This window comes from Lonchura striata, chromosome 9 (genome assembly GCF_046129695.1).
Source record: "Lonchura striata isolate bLonStr1 chromosome 9, bLonStr1.mat, whole genome shotgun sequence".
Classification (NCBI taxonomy): Eukaryota; Metazoa; Chordata; class Aves; order Passeriformes; family Estrildidae; genus Lonchura; species Lonchura striata.
Genome location: NC_134611.1, coordinates 21888278 through 21905098, shown reverse-complemented (window position 1 = coordinate 21905098; position 16821 = coordinate 21888278). Strand labels below are relative to the sequence as shown.

Here is a 16821-nt window from a genome sequence, read left to right as displayed (position 1 = left end):
CAGCAGCTCCAGGGGCTGCAGCAACTAATGTTGGCCCAGGAAACTCTCTATCAGGTGGAAACTGATAGAGTGAAGTATCCCATCCTTTGCAAGACACTCTTCTCCCACGTGCTGTGGGGAAGATCTTGCAGGATTGCCTGCTGGAGGTGCTGACATGAACCCTAGTGCCAGCTCTGACCATAGCAGTGTATGGGACTGACACTGAGAATAGCAGCTATATAAGAGGATTTAGCTTTGAATGCCTGAAAAAATGTCTAACAGAGTAAGAATTTACAGCTTCACTTTCTCCGTTTCTTTCATTAGTTAAGCAGTTTACCTGTGGGGAAAGTTTGTGCAAAATATTCTCTCCATATATCTATGAATATGAAAATGTGTGTTATTTGCCACCTTCAGAGGAATAGAATTCAGCTGTTGTTGCTATTGTTGGGGTTTGGGAGTTTTGTTTTTTGGGTTTATTTTATTTAATTTTATTTTATTTTCCCAGAAGGAACACAAGCTACCTTGACATTGTGACAAGATTTTGTTGTTGTTTCTGGTGCTGCTCTTGTTACTGGGACCTTGTGTTTTCTTTCTCTCTGGAAATGTTGGAGTCGTGTTTCACTGTATTCTCTGAGAACAAGGAAGAAAGCAGACACTGTTTCAGGAAACTTTATAGTAATCTTTTTGTTCTATTATTGTTGTAAAGTTGCAAGAGGATGGAGGCAGACCACTGCTTGAAAATTGTAGCATAGTGTAAAGTATGTATATGTAAGTATTACATATACCTGCAGTATGTGATAATAATTCAATTATAGGCAGCCATTTTGAGCACATCAGACTTTAGAAAGAATAAATAAGTATTCAGAATCAAATGGGGGAAAAAATATTAAAATTGAAACTCCTTTTTCTGGAAAACTTTATACAACACAAATAGAAGTTTTCCATGAACAAATGGAGGTTAAAACATTACCAAAACCTTTGTACTCTGGACATACGAAATTACCTATACAAATCTGATTTAAATTCTTCTGTCTCCTGGGCAGGGCAACTGTCTACCTCAACTAAGTGTTAATGTTTCCCTTATCTGATTGCGTTTACCATGCTCCCATGTCCAGAGATTCACCTGTTTTACCCTCCTCAAAGCCATTAATTCATGTCTGCAATCTTCACACCTTTAACTGTGTCTGAGGTAGTCACGTGGCTGTGTAGCCTCCCCAGGTGTTTCACTCTTAGATTTTACCTGCCTTGCCATTTGTCTCCCCAGTTCTTGAAGCCAGTGAGAAACCTTCCCAGATGTTGTCCCACCAAGGCAGCAAAGGGATGAAGCCCAGTTTTTCTGCTAATTTACAGAAGAAAGTGGCATTTGGGGAGGATAGTAAAACCAACCAGAGATCAGCTGTTCTTTGTAGGAAAGCAGTAGTCAGCACAGATTTATAGAGGGGGAAAAATGACATGGTAGATTAGAGGTCAGTTGATGTTACCTTTAACAAGGCTTTCAACACTGCCTCCCATGGACAAACTGGTGGAACCTGCTGTGGCTGATGCTGCTCTGATCAGGGAGTTGGACTGGACTGACCTCAACTTCCTTTACAATCTCAACCACTCTGTGATTCTGCCAAGGTCATTGATCACCTTTTTCTTTCCAATCATAAGAAAATTTGTATTTTCTCCTCTTTTATTCTGTCCTCTGAGGGAAAGCTGTTAAGAGATTTCAAAGAAAGATCTATTCTGAAAAACAAGACATAGAGAAGAGTCACCTCGTTTGATTTCTAAAACACACTAGTGCTTACCACTATGTGGCAAAGTTTTGCTGTGATAATTATCCATCTGTTTACATAGCTATTAAATATGTGGGTCTTTGTTTGGTGCATAATCTACTGCAACCAGTAGAGACTATTTCAGCAGTGCAATTTCTACTCTCTTTAAGTAGTTCAGTTTGCCAGATATTTTTCAGTCTTTATTCTCTTTCTCACCAATTTTTTGCTATGTGCAAGTAGAGACTTCCACAATTCAAAAACATCAAGTGTGTGAAATAAAACAATTTGGCTTCAGTTTCATTTCCAGAGTCATGAGGGACATTGTGACACAAAATTGTTTACATGCTGAAAGTGCAAAGGAGAGGAGGTATTGAAAAATATACACATACACACCTTCAGATCTTAGTCTGGAGACAAAACTCAAGTATAAAAGGAATGATACAATTACATTCAATGTGGGAAATTCATACATGAGAGAAACAGTATTTTTAAAAAATATGTTGCCTCGTCATTAAATGATACTGCTATCCAAAATGTCCATTAGCCAGTGATCCCTAGAATTACTTATGTAAGTTCTTCCTTTACCTTGTGACCACTGTCCCCTGATAATCCTTTAGTTAAAATTACAGTGTTCAGTGTTCTTTTTGCTGCCATCTCATTAGCATACACTTCAAATCCACTGAGTACTGTAGGAGGCTGTTGCTTATTTTTGGTTTATGATGACACTTAACATGGTGAGCTGACCCTGGCTGGATGTTAAGTGCCCACCAAATCTGCTCTATCACCCCCCTCCTCAACTGGACAAAGGACAGAAAATATAATAAAAGGCTTCTGAGCCATGGCAATCAGGTTGGCTAATCATGATTTTCCTTTGATGAATCCATGCTGAGTAGTCCTCATGACCTTCTTGTCTTCCCTTTGCCTAGAGATGGCATCCAGGATCAGCCTTTCCGTCGCCTTCCCAGGGTTTGAGGTGAGGCTGACCAGCCGGTGGTTCCCTGTGTGTGCTCCTTGTCCTTTTTGAAGACTGGTGTGACATTTGCCCTCTCCCAGTTCTCAGGCATCTCTCCTGACTGCCATGATCTTTGAAAGATGATCGAGCAATGATCCCTGGCAGTTCTTCACTACTTGTGGCTGCATCCCATCAGAGTCCATGGACTTGTGGATGTCAAATTTGACTAAACGGTCTCTAACCCAATCCTCCTTTACTGAGAAGTCTTTCTTTCTCCAGAAGTTCTCCCTGTTTTCCTAGGTCAAGGATTTCTGAGGGCTGGATTTGGAAGCAAAGACTGCAAAGAAGATGTGCAGTATCTCAGCCACCTCTGCAACCCTTTCAAGGCTCCTTTTTCCATGAAGTAGCAGCCCCTTATTTTCCCTCATATTCCTTTTGCTAGAGCGGTATTCATGTTGTCCCAGAGGCATTCCCACCATTCTGATGGACTCAGCCCTGGCCAGTGGCAGGTCCCTCTTGGAGCCAGCTGCCCTTGGCTCAGTCAGACACAGGAGAAGCCTCTGCCAGAGCCCCTGTAGCCCACCACTGCCAAAACTTTGCCATGCAAACCCAATTTACTGTGCCAGCTGAAATCTGTGTCTTCTAACAGTAGGTGGCATCCAGCCTCTTAGGAGCAGACAGGTCCCAGATAAGCAGCCCATGACTACATCATGGAGACATGCATGGATTTTCCCAGAGTAAGGATCAGACCAGTTTCCAAGTTAGAAATGAAGTCTGGGTCACCCGATGCCTATTGCACTGCCCCGTTCACCAGCCTGTTCCGCTGCCTAGGCTGCTTGCTGGTGTGCTCATAAAAACTGCAGCAATCTGAAGTGGAGGATTCTCTCCACTTTTAGCCATTAGGAAACAAGAACCTTTTTTAGTTCATAATATGCTCAATTACCTTTAGATTGATCTGTGAATAAATTATAATCAAAACAGACTTACTCACCTTAAAGCTCTCTGGCTTAAGGTTTCATTGTTGATTCATTAAGTTGTCAGTTCTCTATTGGCAGGGTAATGCCTTTTTATATCTGAATAGAGACAGGTTTAGTGGAAGATACCACTATCTTTAAATGAGCAGGATTTTGGTTTTTTGGTAAGAATTAATTCATCAATGATGAATCACTGGAAAAAGTATTGAAACAAAAATCACAATGTTGCTGAAGATTTATACAGTTCATCAGTTAAAAGGCAGCTTTTGGAAGCAGAGGTGGGGGGAGGATATTTGGAGATTTATTTTCTTTCTGTAAAATAGCAAAATATTTGAAGCTTAAAATTTTGTGATAATGCAATTATAAAGAATGAAATAATTCCAGTTAATGTATTTATTTAGACTACATTCTTGATGTTACAACACAGAAACACATTGAATTATGTCTATATAGAGACAGATGGATACAAATAATGCAGCTATAGACATCACTGATACAGATATATAAGTAGACAAGAATTATCTAATTACTCTGTTTGTTGCAATCTTCTAAGCACTTGCTATGCTCCACATATTCATATTAATTGTTTTTTCTAGGCAGATGTTGGTCTGACAAAGATACCAGTGTATGGAGAGTTTAGTGACACTGGAATATCTGGAAATTAAAAAAATAAAACTACTATATAAAGATTTCAAAAGGAAACAGAGTTAATCACACCAAGCTCTGTGCTTGTGCTTTCATTGGGAATTTTGTTGTTAAATCCCCCATGTGCTTAGGAAGTTGTCCCCTACAATGATTAGAGGCAATTTAATTTTAAAATCTCTTCAATATCCATCTCTTCTGCAGTTATTTCAACATTTTTCACCTTTGCTATATCCAGTAACACACTTCATTAAAATATTTTTTGCCATTTCATATGGCCTTTGACTGCAAAATGTTTGAAACCACAGCTCTGAACAATAAGCAGTCTCCTCAACATTCCATATGTCTGAGCATTACTCATAAGGGGAACCATCAATAAGTCCTTCCTAAGCTCCTGAGGCTACATTTTCATGTATTATTTATTACTATAGAAAAGATTGCTGGTTTTCAGTGTTGTTTAATGAAATTTGGCCTGGCTGCTTGTGAACTGCTAGACCCCAAACACAAAATAACCAGGCCACTTGTAAGGGCACACAGGCACCTTCTGAGAAGTCACTGGAAGCTCACTGTGTATGTGCCAAGCCTGGACCAAGACCTACATGTTTCCTTAATTATTTTAAATTCCATTTAGCCAAATTATTGATTGAAAAACAGCAAATATGAAGGTTGGAGGACAGTTTTGTAGATTAATCATAATTTATGTTTAAAATATGTGGAATATATGGTTTAATTTAACTGCATGCATGTCATTACAAAACATCTGAATTATGGAAATGAAAGCATTGCACACTTCTCAAAATGCCCGCTGTACATTCCAGCTGGCAGCTATGTTAGATATAAAAATCTAAATAATTCCATCTCACAACTATGAAAATTAATTGACCTTTGTAATTCACTTTTCACCTATTCACAAAAATATATTATTTTTCTACAGTTTTCTTTAGATCACCTATTTAATTTCAGTATTTTTAGTGTTTATGTCTGTAGAGATTTGGCGTATATTAAGAGAACAGGAAAGTAAAGGATTTATTCTGCAAGGATTTGGCTGCTGTTCCCAACGATGATCTTCAATCAGTCAAGCCATGAACAACTGTCTCCTCTCTCTAGTACTTCAGTGAAAACCTCAGCAAAATTAGCTTTGCTACCTACTCTCAAAGTCAGCAATTCAATTCCTGGCCGGACAGGAAAGAATCCAAAAACGCTTTGTCATCAGGACTCCTGCCCTCTCAAACCAAAGTTGTTGGCATCAGCACATAAATTATGGAGAGGAAATAGTTCCTTAGTGACACAGCTACTACTTATTCATAGCCAAAAATATATTTATAATCGATTTAGCGTAGGAGACATACAAGAACACTTTTTATCAAAATTCGTAATTTTAGAATTCGGCAAAAAGTTTTAGGTTTTCTAAAAGTCATATAGAGAATTGAGTTTATGTGTGTGTGCTTTAGAGCCTATTGATTTGATTGGTTTTAGACAAATTCTTCTTTCTTTGCTGTTTTAAAATAATTCTGCTTTTGCTGCCTTATTTGACTTCAGTATGTAAGGCCACCACCTCATTGATGTTTGCTCAAAGCCTGATTTTAAGATGTCCTAGAACATTTCATGTCCAGCAACTGCATAGAAAGGAAAGTTTGATGTCTGTAAGGAAGCCTTGAACATGACATGCAGGAGCAGAATTCCCATTGAACAGACAATATCAGAGCACTCTGCCAGTGGGCAGACTCAGCTACTCCATTTGGAGCACACGGGATGTGCAGCAGCCCCAGTCCTGCCCTGCTGCTGCCCAGACTGTGGCTGTGGCCCAGAGCAGGGCTCCGTCCCACCCTGCAGGAGGCACCTCTGGAGAGCTCCTGGACGTGGCAAGGCTGGAGCTGACTTGCTGTTAAAAACGTATTGAGGGCACAAACCAAATCTTGGAAGCAGCAGAGCATTTCAAGATGTCACCCTCTGGTTGTATGCTCAGAGTACCCAAAAGCCACCAGCCAAGGAAGCTTCTGTTTGTCATAGCAAGAAGCCTGAGGTGCTAAGGTTGGGTATTGTGACTGACAGAGATCATTGATGAATTCTTCTCCTAAGGATTAGCGTAAGAGCAGGGTAACCTCTTCTGGATTTACTTCATTTTAAAAAGTAATAATTTGTAAATTTTTAAATAATCCAGGGTTTAAAATTCACATTGAAATTCCCTCTTAAAAAATTGATAAGCACAGCAGTACTGTATCTTGTTCGATATGCTCTTTGAGGTTGTATTATTAGCGTGAATTAATGCCAGCAGCTGCTCAGGCTATGTATCCCCTGTTACTACCTGCTGCTTTCTGCAGTACTGCTGTAGTTTCTGAACAGGCTTGAGTTAGGTGGAAAAAATACTTCTGCAGAATAAGGAACTAGTTTCAGGGAAGGAAGGACATGGCATATTGCATCAAGCAAAGTCCATTTTTATACTGTTTTTTGCTCACCTAAATCTGTGATCATGGCACACTACAGTTGTCCGTGTCTCTTCCAGGTAAGCAATAGGATTTTTTTTTGTTCAGGAAGATGAGTGCTTTAGGAAATCTGATCCAGCTCTTTCGTGTTCTTGGGTGAGACATGAATTTTGCAATTCAGTGAAATCTTCCTCTGGAGTTTGTTTAATTGGGTTCAAGGACTAAATGCTGCAGAAAAGATTGTAAGTGGGACATAGAGGAAAATTAGGATATTATAATGTGTTTCAGTTAATTTGGTGTTTGTTAGCTTTACTTTGACAGGTCAAAACAGCCTTCTGTTATCACACTGCCAAATACATTTTTGTAAGCTTTAAAAATATGTATTGATTTATTCAGATATTGATACAAGTAATCTTGAATACTGGTGGAATCTTTCTAAGTAAACGGATAATTTTATATTACCTTTCCACATAGTATAAAATGAAACAGAAATAAAGTTAGCATTTGAATTATTTAACATGATACATTTTTATATATAAGCAAGTATGCAATGGGGAAATAGACTGTTGGATTCTGACCTGCAATTCAGCTATTTTTCTGCAGTGAGATATTAATATTTTAATATTCAGTATATATTTCCAAGTCAGATCACAGTGTTCATATTTGATTTTTATTCACTTCTCACTCTGGTGCAGTCTTACTGATTTCAATTTCAGCTTCCTGAGTAAGAAGCAAGTTGCAGTCAACATGGACTCAAGGTCTCACCCTTGGGATCAGACTCATCTTTTTGCTACACCCACTAACTAAGCATAATCATGTTTACTGATTTTTGTTTCAGAAACTGCCCAGTTTTGGGCCTTACCTGGAGCAACGCAAAAAGATAATAGCTGAGAACAAGATAAAACTGAAGGCACAGAACATGGCTGCTGAGCTTCCTGAGAAAAAACACTTTGTTCCAAAGAAACCCATTCCAGCAATCAAGGTAACAAAAATACATGCATAAGAAGTGATAGGCAGTTGACATGTACAGTCATTTTTAGCAGTTTGAGTTGGTTATTATTGCTTTTAAGCTTGTTAGAGGGCATCAAAGACAACTCTTTATGCAGACTTTCTAGCTTTTAACCAAAATCGATGGGAAATGATTTGTGATGTACGTGTACAGGTATTTCCCTAATGTCATTTTTCAGAATTAAGATATTCAGGCAATGGATCAGTAGTTGCAGATCAAGCAGGAGTGATGCCTTGAAGAACAAAGCAGAACTGTTTAGGATTTCTTTCAGTTTGAATGCTGCAGTACGAGCTGTTTTGCATGATACCTTTTGATTACATGTGCTGCACTAAATGCCTCCATCCCTCATGTAGGATCGATGGCAAAGGCTGGTGTTCAGTACATAGAAAGGCTGTGTCATAGGTTTAGAGATTGAACTTTTAAAGCTGGAGAATGTTTGTCTAAGTAGCTGATCCACCGTCTACAATGAGTAAATGTCAAGATAAAAATAAAACCTGTGATCCCTATCTACTGCATAATCCATACATTGAAGCTTTTCCCTTCCCTTAGGTAGTCAATAAATATCAATAAAATGAAACGACATGAGTTAATTATTCTAGGTGTTCACTTCAGAGCTTACTTAAACTTCAAGTCTGAATAGGAAAAAACATTGTTTTTCAATCAGGATTCTCATGGAGACCATTTATAAAGCAATATGAAAATTTCATCTGTTGACCTTGTTGACTGTTTTCTTCATATATGGGAGAATATCAGATATCTGCATGAGCAGATGTGTAAGAATTCTTGAAAAAATAAGGCCAAACATAAAATAGAACATGAGCTGTGTCTCAGAAAACCACATAATTCCCAAGAGAATTTTGCAGTTTACTGATACATCCAGTATTCCAAGCTAACTGGTAGGATGGCAGAACCATGGATAGCAGACAAGGAAAAATTTTGAATCGTCTTCCTGTTTAAGTTAATTAGTTTCCAACCTCTGCAGACCTCTCTCAGGTTTCTGGATTGCTTATTTTGGTTTATGCCACACTTTTGAAAACCCCTCCCATCCTCTTGTGCTGAGGTTCTCTTACACACACACACAAACACACACACACACACACACACACACACACACATATATATATATATATATACACACATATATATATATATATATATATATACACACATATATATATATATATATATATATATATACACACACTAAGTTCCAAAGAACAGCAATCTACTCTTTTTTACTCACTATGATAAGCATTTTCAAAGCCAGCTTGACCTCAGAGGTTTCATGGTTCTGTTCTCCTTGCAGGAAAAGTATTGATGTAGGGAAAAAGAGAAAGAAGAAGCAACAGCCAATAACTGCATTTTCAATGAGATGGCTTGCTTCTGAAAAACAGCAGAAAACCAAAAAACTGGTAACCATCCAAAAGCAAGTAAACTGAATGAAGGGAAAAGTTTAGCAAGAGGGAAAAACAGACATGAAGACTAGGAAAAAAAAACATTAAAAAATTGAGGTCAATAATTTATTACACCTAACTCCAAGTAGAAAAGCAAAGAAAGATCCAAGTAGTAGGAGATAGATTAAAACAAAGAAAAAAGAGCCCATTGCAGAGGAAGAGGAAAATTAACTCCCCCAAACAGAAACATCTGTTTACACAGATATTGAATACTTCTGAGTGGTGTCTGAGGAGCTTCTCAGCCAGAGAAATCAAGGTGTCATCTTTCTCACCCTGAAGCCCTTAAAAGGAGATGGGCGCTGCCCAAGCTGACTCCTGGCAGTATTTCAGTCTGACCCTCTCTTTCGAAGGGAATGTTCTCACCATAATGACAGAACCAGCAGTGGGAGGTGTTGATTGGGTCTGCATGGCAAGCTCTGATAGAGGTGGGGCTGCAGGGGTGGCTTCTGTGAGAAGCTGCTGGAAGGTCCCCAGGGCCTGCCAGAGGCACTGGCAGCCAGCTGCAGGACAGACCCTGCTTCTGTTGGTAGCGCTGGCGTGACTGCGTATTCCACACCACGGCTGATTCATTGGCACTGCAGCAGCGGCAGCGCCGCCGGGATAACGTCTTCTAAAAGGCAGAAAAAACAGCAATTTCAGTCACAGGGAGGAGTGAGAATATGGCCTCTTCAGGGATCTGCTTGACAGAGGATTATGAAATAAAGCGCTGGAGGGAAGAAAGGCCCAAGCAATCTGGTAATACCCAAGAATCACCTCTTCCAAGCTCAGGAGTGATGTACCCCAACAAAGAGGAAGTCGGGGAAAAATTCCCAGACGCCTGCAGAGCTGTACAGAAGCTCCTGGACAAACAGACACAGCGAAGTGCATCCCTCAGAGAGTGATCAAGATGATCAAACAGCAGGAGCACCTTTCCTATGTAGGCAGACTGAGACTTGTGGTTATTCAGCCTGAAAAAGAGAAGGCTCTGGGGGCACTATAGGCTCCATTCCTGTACCAAAAGGAGAAGGCAGTTTCCCTTGAAAGAGCTATGACCCCTGCATTGTCTGGTTGTATTTTTGGGGGGTTGCTACAAATTTCCTGATGCCTTCCCAAAACTTCCTCATCCGTCTAATTGGCTCTTGGGTTGGTGATATGTAAATTACAGCACTTCTATAAATTCCACATGCTGTCAAATTGCCATTTATTTGTTAATTTAAAACCCCTCTGTGATTATCAAAAACCTAATTTATTTTTGATGTGTTTTCCCATGGCTTTTCTCTTTATTTTATCTATTTTTCAATATTAACTGAAACTGCATATTTTGATATTTGGCAGAGTTGTTTATTCTTTTCTCACTTGTATGTAATATTATAAATTGTGCTCTATGTGGGTATGTGCCCTGGATCTTTTCTTTTCAGTTGCAGTTTTGTACAACTCACACAGATGTATTTGCCTACCTCAGGTTGCCTCCTTATTGCTTTAATTTCTTTCCTTATATGATCCTGTGTTTTTCTTCCTAATAATTTAGTTTTTTGTCCTTCAGGGCCTATACCACAATATTCAGTCACCATTTATCTGCTTATTTTATTTCCTCCTTTTTCTTATTCCAGAAGGCTTGCTGTAGAGATTGTTTAGTAGTCCAAACATTCTGGCATAGCTCTCTTAGCTAGGGCATGACATGCTGTTCCACCTGCTGGAAAAATATCCACGGAGATCCTCCAGCTCAAATTCCTTTTGTTTGAAAATTTTTTCACCCTTGTTGGTACAGATACATTTACATGGTCTTTTGCACATACATATATGCAAGTCTTTTTTTGCTGCTGTGTATGTAGCTGTCTAAAAGCCAGCACTGCAGGAGGCATTAGCCACATTCAGTCCAGTGCTGTGATAAATCTCTAAAAGCCTCTTGGGAAGTGAGGAATATTGAAGTAAGGACAGCTCTATTTTGCCAGAACTACTTTGTACCATTTGGATCATTTCTGGCATGTATCTGTGTGTTTAACATGAGTCGTTTTGTGCTTGCCTGCCTGGAAAAGGCCATATTGTAATCTTCATCATAGATGTGGAGATGTTACATATTTCAGGTGGAACTATGTGTCTTCCCTAATTTATGGGCCTCTAAGGCTGCTTCTCCCACATGAATCACAGAAATAATCTCCCCTGCAATAGCCCCTAATGGTCTTCTCTTCTCTTCTCTTCTCTTCTCTTCTCTTCTCTTCTCTTCTCTTCTCTTCTCTTCTCTTCTCTTCTCTTCTCTTCTCGTCTCGTCTCGTCTCGTCTCGTCTCGTCTCGTCTCGTCTCGTCTCGTCTCGTCTCGTCTCGTCTCGTCTTACCTCAGAGAATATTCTCATTATTTATAGTGGTTAAGTAAATTTTAGTCTTTGGATATGGGGAGAAATCCTAGAAATCCAAACTTCCTCTTTCCCTCCCTGATCTGAGTGTGGCAGAAAGACTCCTGAAGTGGCTCAACAATATAATATAATAGAAAAAAATAATTTCAGTTGGAAGGGACCAACAATGACCATCTAGTACAACTGCTGGACCACTTCAGGACTGACCAAAACATAAAGCATGTTGTCAAAGGCATTTGTCCAAATGCCTGCCTCTTAAACACTGACAGGCTTTTACCACCTCTCTGAGAAAACTGATCCAGTTCTTGACCAACCTCTCAGTAAAGAAATGCTTTCTGCTGTCCAGTGTGACCCTCCCCTGGGACAGCTTTGAATCATTTCTACATGTATTCTATCACTGAATACCAGGGAGAAGAGATCACAGGTCTCTCTTCATTTCCCCCACCCAGGAAGTTGCAGAGGGCAAACTACAAACTAGACAAGCCCAAAGGCCTCTGTTGCTCCTCATTGCAGCCCTTTCCCCAGCTTTGTTGCCCTGCTCTGGATGCACTCAAGTACCTTCACGTGGTTCTGAATGCTGGAGCCCTGCGCTGCAGGCAGCCTGCCAGGTGAGGCCGGGCAGTGCTGCCACAGTGGGATGCTGGCCTCTCTTGGGCAGCTGTGTCATGTTAGCTGTGCCCCAGGACACAGCTGTGAGCCCTGGGCTGTCCATGTGTGCAGCTCTCTGGCCACAGAGAGCAGGCACAGACTTTCCCTGGCATTTTCCTGGGGAAGGCTGTGAGAAGATCAGAGAAAGAATGAGAAACAATTCTTATCTCCACTTGCTGCACCTGCTGTTGTGCACATGTGGAACGTGTCATAGAGATTTGTTTACCAAAGGGTGATTTCTTGATCTGCCGATGGTGATGGTGTTTGGATTAAAAGACCAAGTAGGTAAAAGCTGTATTGGACTGGCTCTAAGGGTTACTGAGTTTCTTAATAAATATAGTATAACATAGTATAAGATGATATAGTAGAGCAATTAATCAGCCTTCTACAATCATGGAGTCAATGCTCATTATTACCTGGCTGGGGCCTGTGGTGACAGTCCAGGCACAATGCTGACCCACACCAAGCTGTGCCCAGCAGCACCCCCAGATCCCTTCCTGCAGAGCTGCTCTGGGTATATTTTGGTAACACTGCAGTGACTGCGTATTGCACATCATGGCTGATTAATTGGAACAGCACTACACTAGTTATGGGGGCTAGTTAGTTTGCCTCTGATCAGGACAGTTCCATGAGATGTCAGTGGTGTCTCCTACCTTCTTTTCTCTTGCAGCTTTCTTTAATCTAGAATGTATCTGTTGGCAGGATCAGCAGAAGTTACTTACTTTGATAAGCTGCTTGTCCAACTGCATTTTTTCACTGTGATAGTACCTGTTCATCTAGTTTTATAAAATACCTACAAGTTCCCTGGATTTTAATTTAGTTTAAATGAAAACTTGTATCAGCTCTACAGTTTTCTGGTTCAAAGAAACACGCTCAAGCATATTAAACAACATCATAGCTAAAGCAGAAAATTGAGACACTATGTTCTGCTAATACTTTACCTTTTTTGAACATTGATCACTGTATTCCAGCCCTTTATTTTTTGCTCTGTTTAGCCACTTCATGGCTAGTTAATTTTGGAGCTCTCTTGTGTCATAGGCCTCTGTCAGAGGTCTTGTAAAACATTAAAATTACTGGGGTTTTGATTTTTAAGAGGAATTTTTTTTAATTCATTACTTCACAGTCTTCATAAAGGAACTTGATCAGTACAAGAGGCATAATTTTCATTATAGAAACTATAGTGAATTGTGTCACAAAGCTTCATTTAAGTGGACAACTCACAGGCAAGCAATGTGATTTTTTGTGATTGTCCTGTGTTCAGCCAATAACTGGACTCAATGATGTGTGTCCCTTCCAGCTCAGGATATTGTGTGATATGGTATGATTCTATGATTTTACTTATTTTCTAAGGCCCACTTTAGCTAGTATTGCAGCTGTTATACTGAAAACAAGGCTTAGAGATCCCTAAATCTCAGAGTACCTTTAGTAGCTTTTTTTTAAGTATTGGCATAGTGTCTGTAATGTTTCAAGAAAAGTTAGTTTTATATATCTATTTTTAAGCTACTTTACTGTAAATTGACCTTGGTCATATACCCTCAGATTCTGGTAACTTTTTTTATTCTTTAATCCACTGTTTTATTTCTAATGTTTCTTCTTTTCATCCCTCGCTCTCTGACTATGCCTCACCTTTATTGCCAAAAAAGATCAGGTGGAAGGCAGGTACTTCCCTAATGTGTGTTCCCTTTGACTTGCTTTATGACATGCAGGACCTGCACTGAGTATGGCTTTCTAATCAGAGGCCTGTGATGTTCATCATCTGTAGGACACAGCGTGGTCTTTTACAAAAGCATCTGCATAAAGATGGACACAGCAGGTCTACAAGGATCAGAGCTGAACCACGAATTGCATTTACAAATAGAGATTTACTATTATGATGACTAATGAAAAGCTAATCATCATAAAATGGTTGATTCATTAACATTAAAATGCACCTATTGTAGAATTCCAAAACTAATATCCTGCTGAACAGATCTTCTCCTTGTGTATACTCAAACTCACATCTATTTAGCTTAGTGACAAAAAGAAATTTTTTTCTGTATTCATTAGTAACATAAAACTAATGGATTCTCTGATTCTCTCCATAGCAACTGAATTCCCTGACAGTTCCAGCTGCAGGAAAACATTCCTTTCCAGTTTTTTCAGTTATGTTGAGAAAAGGAGGAGAGCACAGCAGTAATCAAAGAGAGTACTCTAGGTCGCTGCTGTCGCAAAGGTGCAAATTTAACTTCCAATTTTGATTTTTTTTTTGGGTTGTTTTGTTTTGTTTTTAAATTGCTGCTGCTAATGCATAAGCCAGAAAGAACACAGCTTGACTTTCAGAACCTGGCTTCTGTTTGCAGGTCTGGCAGTTGGCAAAAAAAAAAAAAATAATCTGTAAACAGTGGAAATTTGATCCAGAGGCCATTGAGATATACTAAGTGTGGAATCCCATAGTGCCATTTTAGACAGTTGCTTTTTGGAGTGAAGCTGCTTTAAACAGTGAAAGCTGATTATTTCTTGGTGCACTGTTTATTTTGTTCCAAACATTTATGATTTGAGAAAACAAGAAGCTCTGAGATGCTGTAAAAGAGTGCACCTGCAGAACATCTTTTAAGTACCATTGCTTTTTTTGCCAATAATGTCTTGAAACTTTGCAAATGAATAAATATACAGTCTTTGCTTGAGAGAAAGAAGAGATTAGAAGACACAACACCAATGAGTGTAAATGAGTAGTAAATCTTTGACACAGTCTTTTGAAATCACTTTCAGGCCCCCAAAGTGCCATCATGCTCCCTATTTGGGATTCTAAGTTCCCAAAAGTGTATTTTTGTGAGCTGTGAGAAGTGAGACTTGGTTAAAAATGCAGAAATCACCATGCCTTATGCATTGTTTTTGTTATTCCCTTTGTAAGTTTGTAGCTGGAAAAAATAAATTTTGATCGTATTGTTTCAAGCAACCATTTCCTGAGCTATCTAATGCTACCCTAAACCTTGGACTGTCTCCCCCATCTTCTCCAGCTGTTTCCCTGGAAGGGCATTAGCCACTTCACTCATTTCCCATTTAAAAAGCCTTTTCTAATTTCTAGCTTTGAATGTATTCATGGCTGGCTGACAATCGTGTGTTCTTGTGCCAACATTTTCATTTAACTTAAATAGCTCTTTTTCCTCCTTGATGTATATATAGAGAGAGACATTATATTCCTGCTTTGCCATCAGCTTCCTAGGCTAAACATCTTGTAAGGCTGTTTTTGTCTTCTCTCATAAGTAAGACACTCCATTCCACAGTTACTGGAGTAGTACATCTCTGTAACCTACTTGAGCTCTGTGGGTTTTGTTAACACCCAAACAATATTTAAAGAATATAAATGTCAATCTAGAACCTCCCTGAGAAAATTACCTATGCTTTCTACACATATGGTTTTTTAGACTGAAAAGCTCTTCACTATCAGGAATTTCCCCCTCTTTATCCTTTTGCAACATAGGCAGGCAGTGGAAAGCTACTCAATTCTATCTTGTGCAGGTTTTACATAATTTCTTTCAATTCTTGAGCACACAGCTCATCACTTGCAGGCAACGTGGATTTATGGCAGTGGAATATTTGAGGGCTGTATACACACAAGAGAGGCTCAAGGATACTTAGTGTTGCTGGGGCCAGCAGATCACACAAAAACACATGTATTTTGAAACCTGTAGCAGGTTAAAAATTCAAGGCTTGTCAACAGACAAGCCTACATGAGAGTTGAAACAAACTGGAGCTGAAGTCTACCACTACAGTATTTCAGCTGACACAGAAGACTGCAGACACCAGAAAACTGCTGTAAATCCAGTAAATCTATGAATGTTTCTGATTAAGAACTGGAAATGAAACGATGGAGGTGTAAGCAGTTCCTAGGATATCACATTTGATTTAGTTACCGTAGTTCATCAGTGGAGTAAAGGGCACAGTAAAGGGCTTCATGATCAAGCATGGTTCTAGTGAAATGCATTAGCCAGAACACTTTCATAGTAGTTAATTGACCTTTTACAGTAGTTTAAGCAAACAGATTTTACTTCAAATTTGCAGTGATTTTGGGCCATGCACAAAATCAGCTTGCACAGCTCGAGTGATGAGTGTTAACTCATTAAGCTGTGATAACTTGTTCACAGTCATCTGTCCACGCTCATCATGCTGCCTTTAGCAAAGTGCCATAGCTGTTTTATGCTGAAAGAGCATTAATGTTCTCTGCATGTTGCTGAGAAGAACTGGAAGGCTTTTAGTATTGAATGAATGCAACCAAGGTATTTCACATGGCAGCAACTATGGGGTTTGGCAGAGAGAAAACATTTGAGTGTTTTTGGAACAAGGAAACAGTACAATGTGCCAGTCTTACCTCCTGGGCATAGGATTTTTTAAATTTTCTAGCTGAACAGTCACTAAGAGAAGCTTCATACATCCTAATACTGCATCCAGTGAACAAAGAAATCTGTCTCTGCATAAAGATAGGATTGTACAAGTGCTGATGACCAGGTAGACCTCGTTCTTTCAAAAAGTAGTGTTGGGTTTTCAAGTTCTTAGCAGACTATGAAGATAAGGTTGGACTCATTTCTGCATTTAATATATGTAGCAGAGATTTCCTTTTTGGTGTATGCTCTGCTGGCATATGCCTTTTGCAGCACTGATACGTAAGGTTGATGC

General features: G+C 39.4%; 1 protein-coding gene across 2 annotated transcripts in view; it reads left to right on the top strand.

The window, feature by feature from the left end:
* Positions 1–16821, top strand: part of DPYD (dihydropyrimidine dehydrogenase) — a 336858-nt gene that overhangs the window by 315297 nt on the left and 4740 nt on the right. For both annotated transcript variants that reach the window (XM_021525458.1, XM_021525448.1), the window contains one exon: positions 7566–7709. In XM_021525458.1, coding sequence (XP_021381133.1) covers positions 7566–7709 — 144 coding nt within the window. The remainder of the gene's footprint in view (positions 1–7565; positions 7710–16821) is intronic.